The 11,639-nt window shown below is 32.2% G+C and overlaps 1 protein-coding gene across 1 annotated transcript; it reads right to left on the bottom strand.

Annotated features, from left to right (window-relative positions):
* Positions 1-210: 210 nt before the first annotated feature.
* On the bottom strand, positions 211-11,414 carry LOC138693127 (selenoprotein F). The gene is made up of 5 exons (XM_069816781.1): positions 11,312-11,414; positions 10,524-10,642; positions 8,185-8,300; positions 5,050-5,159; positions 211-650 (listed from the first exon to the last, which is right to left on the bottom strand). Exons 1-5 carry the CDS (start codon positions 11,369-11,371, stop codon positions 540-542), a joined length of 516 nt encoding a protein of 171 aa, XP_069672882.1. The 5' UTR covers positions 11,372-11,414; the 3' UTR covers positions 211-539.
* Positions 11,415-11,639: the final 225 nt, after the last annotated feature.

Here is an 11,639-nt window from a genome sequence, read left to right as displayed (position 1 = left end):
ATGGATCCTGTAAAAGATATCATGTTTTAAAGTGTAAACTAAACACAAAGTCATTAATGCCATATGACATAGAACACAAACCAATGAGTTTTTTGGGGGGGAGGGGGGAAGTGGAAGAAGAGGAGAGGAGAAGCGCCAATTTTCAAAATAGGCCAAAGGAAATAAATGTTCATTTGGCAGATTCTAAAAGGTTAGTTTTAAAACTCAAAATTTTAGTCTTCAACTTTTATTGTACACTAACATTCAACTGATGAATTCAATGAATTGACAAAGAAAACAGCATGAATAATGAATCATTTTACCATTATGTATTTCATATGCGTTTAAATGAACAAGACTTTGTCAAAAATGAAGACACAAGTACACTCAATAATAAATTCAAAATAATCGTATAAAATGTATCACAATTGAATGTAATATGTGTGAATATCTGTAACTTTAAGGAATCGAATGTAAGTTGAAGTTGCCTCTGAGTTCCGAACACTGCTCAGTGTTGCACCATATTTTCGATTTTATTAATACATAACACATATCATTCATCATACCATATTTGTTTTTAAATAATCAGTATTTTCTTCATCATCAGACAGCAAATGTGTTTTCAGAAATTCTTCCACTGAATCTGTGTTCCATTTATCAATAGCAAGTACCTGAAAGCATTCAATAATATTTTTATGGCATATTTTGAGTTTCATTATTATTATTAATATCTGGAACTTACTATCAATATGGCATAGGATGAGGTCTCAACTTGGTGATTTCTAAATTAAATGATGGACTAAAATGTTGACATCAAATTATTACTGTCATGAGAAGTCACATTATTTGATGTAATTTTATATTTTAAAGATGATTATATCACTGACCAGGGCAGATAGCAATAATGAAAATGCGATTTCAATTAAACCCATACCAAATTATAATGTCTGCAAAATATATTCAAATACATACCTAGTTTCTAAGCGCAGACAGCAAGCCATTTTTCCCCCAAAAATTGCTTTAAAAACGTGTTGTCTTTAGAATTCATAACTACCAGTTAGTTGCAATTCACTTGCATGGGACAATAATGGATAACTACAGTAAAATTCCTCGTATCCGGCACCTAAATAACCAGCAATACCAAAACAACGGCACTTTTGGCTAGGCCAGAAAAAAAGTTAATCATGTGAAAGGAAAGAGTTGGATGAAGATGTAAGTGGTTTTCGTGGATCGCACATACTGCACATTGTTTACTCTTCACATTGTTCACGCGTGAAAACATAGACAGAAAACCCCGTTATGTGTTGTTGTTTTCTAATGCTAGGCATTTGACAAAGTCATTTGACCTCTTGCACTCCAATATTTTTCAAAGATATTATCATGACCAGCCACTGAAGCAGAGATTTTGAGGTGTTCCGAATCCATTTCTTGGTTTGAGTTGCACAATGGACAGTTAGGGGACTGATATATTCCAATTATATGCAGGTGTTTGGCCAAACAATTATGGCCTGTTGCCAATCTAAATGCAGCTACAGACGATTTTCGTGGTAAATCGGGAATTAACTGTGGATTTTGATGCAGAGAGTTCCATTTTTTCCCTTGGGATTGTGTTATCAAATTTTGTTTGTTGAAGTCTAAGTATGTAGATTTAATAAATCTTTTCACAGAGTAATACGTAGATTTAGTAACAGGTCTGTAAGTAGCAGTGCTACCCTTCTTTGCTAAAGCATCCGCTTTCTCGTTTCCCAGGATTCCACAATGGGATGGTATCCATTGGAATACAATTCTTTTATTGAGTGATATTAATTGAGAGAACATTTTATTTATTTCTGCTGTTTGAGATGAAGGTGTTTATTTAGAGAGTATTGACAGAATAGCTGCTTTGGAGTCTGACAATATAACTACATTCTTAAATTTATTGATGTGGCATAGAAGATTCCTGAGACTTTCACTTATTGCAATGATTTCACCATCAAAACTTGTTGTTCCATATCTAAGAGATCTATAAAGTGAGAAGAGACAGCACATAACATCTGCACCTTGTTCTCTGGAGATGAAGGATCCTTCAGTGTATAAATGAAGCCAGTTTTGTGGAGGGTACCTAATATTAATTGTCTCTAAAGACAATTGTTTCAGCATTTCAGTGTTTACTTCTGATTTCAGAAGCATCAGTTGGGTAGCATCAGTAAACTGTCACTTGGGCTTTGCAGACAGTGCGCAGAGACGATATCTTTAAATTTACCACTTGAACTCGCCCATTTCGAAGGAGTGTTGGATGAGTCTAAATAGGTAAGTGTGAAATTTTCTGTTCCTAAAGCACGTAAAAGTTTCATTTGAGTGTTAGATAGTATATATAAACAAAAATACATTAGAGATGTGTTAAAGAGGTTCACATTATCAAGCTCTACTTCATCTTCATAGTTGCGACGTTGGCTACACTGCTCTTCACGTCACATGGCCGCTATTTGAAATTGTCATAAGGTTACGAAAACGTTTAGTAGGCTTTTTATGCTATTATGTATTACAATAATTATGAAAAGATGAATGTACATTACCGTATTCAGTACTAAAAATAAACATTGTACGTATTTCAAAACTTTATTTTTAAATATCTATATAAAAATCACTCAATTTCATGGAAAAAAAATGTTTGTGCAGTACAGTATGTCTTTACATAACCTATAAACGTATTTTCCAATTATCTGGCAAAATCAGTTATTCGCCACTGGCTTTGTCCCACAGTTGCCGGACATGAGGAATTCTACTGTATGTAGATTAGTATGCAAATTCTCCTACTTCCACTTTTTTATGTACTTTATTGCTTCCTATGTTGAATAATCTTTTAAATTACCATGTCCTCCCAGTGTATCAAGTCACCCCAGCGTATCAAGTCATCTCGCTTTACAGTAATAACAATTTTTTTATTGAATTTCACATAATGCATTCACATAGGTATCTATGAATAAATTTATAAGGGAATGATGCACATAAAACATATTTTGTAGTAAAAATTATTGGATCTTCATTTGAAATTAAAACACACAATATAGTCATCCAATCTAAATCGAATTAACAATTTTCTTCGTGATTTTTGTATTGCATAGAATAAGCTAACAAATGAAGCAGTATAGTTGATATGGAAAGAAATGTGATTTTCTAAGAAAAATTAATTATAACATACAGTTATGAATACTTCTTGTTGCGATTTTAATTTAAATTTTTATCCTATTTGACCAGATGACATCATAGGTAGAAAGTCCTTATTTCTGAAAAGATTAACAGTCACTCTTTGTAAACCCCTCTCGTTCTTGAGTGAATTTCCACAGAAGCAATAACTTAAGGTCTAACTGAATGATAGTAATGCTTTCATAATCTACGTAAATCATATAATTTATAAATAAAGTAAAATAAGAATAATTTCAAGGGAAAAATTGTTTCAGGGCTGCGATCGAACCTGGGACCTTTGACTGAGCACGTCAACGCTAAACCAACTGAGCTAACCATGAACTCCACCAGGCCAGGCTCAATTATTCCCTTTATATCCACATACGTCAAGTGGGTTGACGTCAGAGACCCAGCATTGAGTTCACACCAAGCTCTGTGTGACTTAGTTTGTGGTTTCCTGTTAACAAATAGTGACATGCATTATATAAATCTGACAACTCACTTGAGGTATGTGGATATAAAGGGAATAATTGAGCCTGGGCCTGGTGGAGTTTCTGGGTAACTCAGTAGGTAAAGCATTGGCATGCTCAGCCAAAGGTCCCAGGTTCGATACCCGGCCCCAGAACAATTTTTCCCTTGAAATTATTCAAATCAGCTTCACAGGGAGCTATAACTAAAAGCCAGATTTGTGTAAAGTAAAATATCTTACTTTTTTTGACTATAAAGAATGTTCATTCTGTGCAACCCAGAAAACGAAGGTGTATCTTCTTTTTTTGATGTACGGTACAGTACATTTGTGTGTGTCTTTTTTATGGTAACAGTGAACAACAAATTTTAATTTTTTTATCCCAAAATAACTAATTCTTACTAATTCGTGTGCCCTAAATACGAATTTGAAATCCAAAACATCCAATCACCATTTTCCAAGAAAATCTGAATATTTTTTTTAATAACACAATTTTTTTTTTTTCATATTTTTACTTCTGCAATGAAAATTTCGCAACATTAAGCATTCTAAATGGTACATTTCAACTGCATGTGCAGAATACAAATATGATATCGCACAATTTTAGGCACTAAAATTAATTCCTTTTGCATAAGCATAATTACAAAAAACATATACTTAAAATTTTAGAATTATTTTCTGGAAAAACTTTCGTCTGTAGCTAGACCTAAGAGTGTACCGGTAACAAGAAACCAACCATAATCAGGAAGTATACTGGATGACCATCTTTTTTCAATTTTAGATAATATCCTGTTAAATGAATGTTGTTTTTTTTTCTAATTTACAATGTTTTTATAACACATGCAAGAACTATTTCTAGTATTTCAGAACATCAACGATGCCTATTATGCAGTGATGGTTTTAAGAAAAATACTTTAGATACTTTAGGTGGGTTACTTTAAACTTAATTGTTTTTGTATATTAAAACTGTAATTCTGCAACAAACAGAATATGAATATTATCATAATATCAGAAAACAAGGTGTGACAATTCATTTATATGAATGTTGTTTTTTGCTTTGCTCATTTCAAGGAATTTGGAATTCTTTATTTTTAAAGAAGAAAAAACAAAGTTTACTAATTTTTTGAGTGGGCCCAGGCCTATTTGGCTTATCCTCTAATAGTGTCACTTTAATTCAGGCATCTAACACAGCTTTTAAGATCTGAAAATCAGCAGTTTAGTCATAAGTGTTTATTTTAAGTTTCTCATACCATTCCAAATGTTCTTAAAGCAAATAAAGCAAATGCTAAATTTTACCCAACTATTTAGAAATGGAAGCATTTAAGAAAAGAGTAATTGCAAAACTAATTACGATTTTTTTAAAAGTAGAAGAAGGTCAGGGAACTACAAAATGTGTCAAAACAAGTATAATAAAAGAAATTTAAGTATGTAGTACTTACATCTTGAACATTTCCGTCCTTATCCATTAACTTTATTATAGGATCAAGACCTCTGACATACTTGATTTGGAGATTGGGAAACTTGGCTGGTCTGTCACTTTTGACGAATGCTATATAGAAAACAACATAAGATAAAGTAAAACTGCAACAACATTAAATTTAGTTATCTTCCAGTTAGTATTTGCTTGTCATACAAATATTAAACTGCAGTAAAAGCCTGATATAGCATGGTCCAAAACCTCGAATAGAGATATAACAGTGAGATGTATGTTCCTCATGAAAAGACATCAATATCATCGAAATTCTTAATTGTAGAAATTCAGTTAAAGTATTTACGTGATTATAATATGCACCTTTTTCTGACAAAATGCCATCTTGAAAACTGGGGTGCGTATTATATTATATTCGCATGCAAGCATCCAGATTCGAACAAATTTATATGACTGTTCTATTTATGCTACGAGATACTGGGAAACTGCTGACAGAAGCAACCAATGCGGGTTTGTGTTTTCTCGTCTTTTATGCACTTTGATTCGTAATTTAATGTTTTCATTTTTTGCCAGTTATTATTAATATGAATATTATTTTTAACTATGGTAATGACTTACTGACACTTTTTCTTTTATTCTGAGATTTTATGTATACACAACTTTTAACAAACACGCATCTTTATAAAGCGAAAAGAATTAGCAATAATTACTGATGAATGGATGACATAATGTTAGTCATTGTCGAAATCAATGTTCTGACATCAACCCAGACCTGCTGACCAGAAGTTCCAGTTCTGATATTGCAAGTGAGGTTGAATGTGATGTAGAGCTAAAAATAAAGGTTGTCTTTATACTCTGTCCTGATAATATAATTTTAATCTTGAGTGGTTATTAGTACAAGTGCATATTATATTCGCCAGTAATTTTTTCTGGATTTTAGGATAAAAAATTGGGATATGTAAAATATTCGAGTAGCCTAAATACTGTAATCAACATACGACTCTGTATTGCAATTTATCACTAACTCTATCTCAAGTTAAGAGGGAACAATCCCATGCCATTTCCAGCCCTTTATTACTGTAATTCCGCATGACCAAATATTTTCAATCATCTGAACAATTTTGTAAACTGCACAGAATTCTTAACGGTTTAAAATTAGTTATGCAGAGTTGACTCTGCAGCAGCTGATTTTGGCTATTTTCTCAGAAAACTCCCTTGACATAGTGTTATATTTTTAGGCTTGCTTCTCTAATCACTAGCAAACAATTGAAAGCAACAACCCTCACCCCCTTGTCCACATGTGTACAGTCTTAATCATATCGTACATTCACTTAGCATTGAATTGAGTTCAGTGCACATGAGATGTATCAGAAAAGGAAAGCATATTCAGGGAGTGATAGCTCAAAATAATTGATAGTATGAAGAACGGGGCGTCATAAGTAGGTTTATTACGTGAGTGTGGCATCCCAGAAGGAACACTTAGTGGATGGATAAAAGAAGAACAAAAACTCAGAAGTTTTGTCACTGTACAGATCACCTTCCGACATACTGCAGTTAATGCAGGATAAAGTATATTCCTATATTCCCCAATAACCACGTTATATTGAGCTTCTACTGTACATAATGCCATTTTTTCTTTTTTTTACTTCATGCTTGCGATACACAACCAAAACCTTTCAGGATTCATGTAGCCATTTGCAGTTCTATTTTTATACCAAACACAATACAGTATAAATTTGAAACGAAATATTTTATGTAATTATTTTATGTAAGGTCTATATTTCAGTCACAACTTTCATTTGTCAGATGCATGCATTTGTTATGACAATGACCTACTTCAATAATGACTTATCAATCTACGTCTTACATACGAACTCCACAAAAATTTTAAAAGGAATGCAGCAATATCAGTGTTATAACCAAATGGTAATTAATTATGAGCTTCAAACGAAGAAAAAGTTCAGTATTCTTGCTTTGAGGACTGAATTTTCCTAGCAATCTGTTTATTTACAGAGTTATACAATACAGTATATATTTTCGTACAGTTTATTGCTTGCATTTCTTTCATTTTACCTCGCTTCATACATACCTATATTTTTAAGTCAAAATATGACTTTCACATAATTTTTAAGTATTCCTCTCAAAATTTCACCTTTAATAGTGCTACCCTGCTACATTTCAACCTGTGACATAACGAAATGTTGTTGTTTTCTAATGCCAGGCGTTTGACAATAAAGTCATTTGACCTCTTGCACTCCAATATTTTTCAAAGATATTATCATGGCCAGCCACTGAAGCACAGATTTTGAGGTGTTCCGAATCCATTTCTTGACATAACGAAATGTTAACTCACTCTAACAACTGTATAGTTATAATTAGAGACGAGAATTTAATTTCATCCCAAAATATGCATGCATTTATGCACTATCAAACTATGAAACATGCATGATCAAGCGAAAAATACATTCAAACATGCACATTAATTTTTTGTTCCAAATTTCTTATTTCACTTTATTTTTTTTTTTTTGCACAGTTAACAACTAAGGTTCCTGCTCTTGTCAGTCATTATGTTTTTGTAGGCAGAGAATGATCTCTTTATATCGCAAGAAGTTATGGGTGAAAACTTGAATGAACCTTTTTCTGTTATTTAGTTTTTTTTTCCTTTTCCTTTTTCAGTCCTGATTCCTGAAGCTAAAATGAGGCTCATAAAAATCGAGTAACTGAAATGTCCACTCAAAACCAATAAAACATGCATTTAATCTCAATATACTATATGCATGATTATGCTAAAAATCGCTTAAATATTCATTAAGCTTATGCATGTTTTTAACTCCAAAAAGGCCAAAATATGCAAACATTCACAGAAAAAGTATACATATTTGGAACCGGAAAGTAGTGAGATGGATAAATACTAAGTTTGAGCTATGTCCTATGTTCCTATAAAAAACATGTATTTGGATGAAATTCTCGTCTCTAGTTATAATATTTGATCAACTTAGATAAAGTACAGATGAAATATTTAGAATTGCCAGATTTCTCGTACAAAAAAGTAGGAATTTTTAATCTACAATTTCTAAACACAGTAGAATACAACATATGACTAAATATACAAAATTAAAATATTATATAATATGAACATATTTACCCTGAATTTGAGGGTAAGCACCAAATTTACAGGTACACACTTCCAGTCGAGCTTGTGCATAACGTTTCACCGTATATCCACTTTCGTCCCTATGGCAGCATTGATTACAATGTTCTCTATAAATGAAAAAGAAAATCGTCAATGCAGTCAGCATACTCACAAAGCTTCAATGTCATACCATGTACAAAACAGTCTTTAAAAAATTCAACTTGGATGTAAAATGACTAAACAGTTATAATTTCAATTTCAAATATTGCGTGAAATTATGTTTTCGCCACTAATGTCGTGACCAATTAACATAACACAGGGTGTTCACTTCAATTTGCAAAAATAAATAAATTAATAAAATAAAAAGATAAGTTTCCCTGACCAATCAGTGATGTGACTGAAGAATGTTGAGCTCTCTGCTCTGGATGATCCTCTTTTTCCCCAGAAAAAAGAAAGTAAAGTGGCCTACCTCTCTTCTCTTCCTAGCTTTCATTTTTATTTTCAATTTGTTTTTTATATTTATATTACAAGACAATTTTTTATCAGAAGTCAACAGAGTAAAAGTTGAATGGCTGCCAAGAATAACACTGTTAGTAACCTTTTAAGGAAAGTGTTAAAACATGATAAGAAGCAAGTGATACTATCACCCCATAAGTTTTGACTCCGATTTTAGGAGTAGTCATTATTGAAGAGATTAGAAATGAGATAATAGGAAAATATACACTGCTTAGCCATAATGGTATTGTTTCTCAGACTTTAACAATGAAAACTTGAAATAAATGAAGCAGAAGTACGAGTGCATTCATACAGTCAAAGTGACCATATGAATTCACTTGCATCGCATACCTGAAAAAAAAAATGCACAACCTGGGTTACAATAGGTTAAAGCATAAAATTTTCCCCTCAAGTTTCATCATCAGAGAAATTTCCCTGACTTTTCAAGAATTAAAATGATATCCATGACTTTCTATGACCAAATTTAACTTCCCTGACTTCTCCCTGACTACCACTGATTTTCCAAAGCGATTGCAAAATCTTGTGGATTCAATGCCAAATAGATGTTCTGCTGTGATCAAAGCTCGGGGGTACTGAACGAAATACTGATTTTTTTCTCAGAGCCCAGAATATTTTTGTTTTATTATTACATACCTGGACTTACAGATTATTTTTGATCCAGAAGAATTTTCAATTTTTTTTTACGCAAAGTAACTGTTTAAACTAAATGTATTTTCGTACTAAATTCACAATTACTAAAAAAATGTTTTAATAACACACATGAATTTATTTTTATTTTATTGAGTTATTTTACGACGCTATATCAACATCTAGGTTATTTAGTGTCTAAATGAAATGAAGGTGATAATTCCGGTGACCATTTTAACCATCAACAGAATATGAACTGCTGACTTCAGAATAAGAAACATATTTTGGAATTACTTAACAACAGATTATGAAATTATTTACAACTAAGATCCTAAAATGAGTCTTGACAATATTGCTTATATCATTTCTATTATAAAATTGTTCTTCTCATCAGTCCAGAGAATTTACATTTGAGAATGATTTGTTCAACAGCAGTACATGTGTCTGGTATAGCCAATGCAAAACATCTCCACAATTTTACACTCACCTACATTTTTTAGTCAAATGTCCGAGCAAGCGTTAAAAATTATACCTCAATAGAATACTAGATAAAATAGAAACTGAACCAAACAACATTTAAAAATTGTAATTACGTGAACAAAATCATTGATTTATTTATAGTCGGAAAAAAAGACACATTTGATGTCCGATTAATAATTTGTCGGGACAATGGGATATATGATGAAAAAATGGGTAGTCCTATTAGTCCCGTTAAAAACGAGACATCTGGTCGTCACCCTTGTAGATTCTAAATTGTTTACACAGTATTTGCTTCCCATTGTTAGAAATATAACACTCGAAAGGTATAGGACGCAATGCTTAGGGACACTCAGCATTTCCCTAGTAATTCGTCGCATGTTATGTTAGTAATTAGTAAAAAGTGGGCAGAGGTTACAACAGTGCATTAGAATAAACAAGTAAGTATCAAACTATTTTTATGTTGAAAGTATTTGTGGCTGCAAATTAAAACCACGTGTTTAATTAGTAATCACCAGAAGTATACCTCTAACAGTAGCCAGTGAAACACAAGAAAATTGTGCCGCCTTTGGTGTAGCTTCTCTGGAAAAATACCAACTATATAGCTATAAGAAGTTCTATTTTGTTGTTTAAAAACCAAAACCAGTACTTATAGGTAATTATCTAATCCTCTAGCTATTGATTAAAGATCCGTGATTTCTACGGTATCTGTAATTCATGTTGAAACTTACTTCAATATATCGAGATCAAATGTAGATAAACTGTCACATGAGGAACACAATAAATTTGCTTTATTCAGTCCAAGTGACCAGCAATCTTCTGCTGAAAATTCAGCTAATACTTTGGTTACCTGTGAAGAAACACAGAATTAGTCCTACTTGCTAGAAAAAGTTCTTAAATTCCAATAGAGACGGAGGATATAAAGGATCCCCGATATGCCCCCGATATAAATTCACATCTAGGCTATTTAAATTAGAAGAAATAATAAAATACAAATAGACCTACACAGTCACAAAGTTAATTAGCCTATTAGAACATTCAACTTGTGTGTTCGCTGTAATTTCAAAATTGAAGACCTTCCCGGAATAGGGATAGCCAAGTATGTAACCAACAAAACTGTAATTCAAGTTTCAGAAGAAAGGAAAATAATTTCAGGGGTAAGTATATTTTTTAGACCTAATATTTACTAGCAGAACCATTTGATTAATCAAGGATAGCTTACAAGTTTATTTTGCTAATGATTACAATAAATTAATTATTGTTTAAATGAATGCTTCAAAATAGCTTTCCTTCACCCAAGTCACTCATTTCAATAATTTGATATTATAGCCTTTTTCCGGGGAGGTCTTCAATTGTTATTTTGGTTTCTGACACATTGAGGTTAGAACTACAATATGATGTTTTACAATATAAGATACTAATACGTACATTTGTGCCATTTTATTCGCGTAAATTTTACACAAATTTTATTCGCGTAAATTTTACACAAGTAAAATAATGATGGTAATAAGATACTTACAAAAATATACGATATAAATAATCCAACCCACAGGTTAAACCTCACAGCGACAGTCGCCATTATTCACAGAATAAAAAAAATGAGTTGCAACGTTCTCATCTCCTATTGGCGATTTTGTTGTGACGTAATTCGATTGCTCGAGAACGTCATATATAACATAGACAAAAATAACAGAGATATACTGGGTGTTCATTTCAAAATGTGTCTTTTAATTTTTAATTTTATTGGGTTATTTTACTACACTGTATCAACATCTAGGTTATTTAGCGTCTGAATGAAATGAAGGTGATAATGCCGGTGAAATGAGTCCGGGGTCCAGCACCGAAAG

The sequence above is a fragment of the Periplaneta americana genome, chromosome 17, assembly GCF_040183065.1.
Source record: "Periplaneta americana isolate PAMFEO1 chromosome 17, P.americana_PAMFEO1_priV1, whole genome shotgun sequence".
In the NCBI taxonomy this organism is placed as follows: domain Eukaryota; kingdom Metazoa; phylum Arthropoda; class Insecta; order Blattodea; family Blattidae; genus Periplaneta; species Periplaneta americana.
Note: the sequence above shows the minus strand (reverse complement) of the source record. Positions and strands in the feature narration are given on the sequence as shown.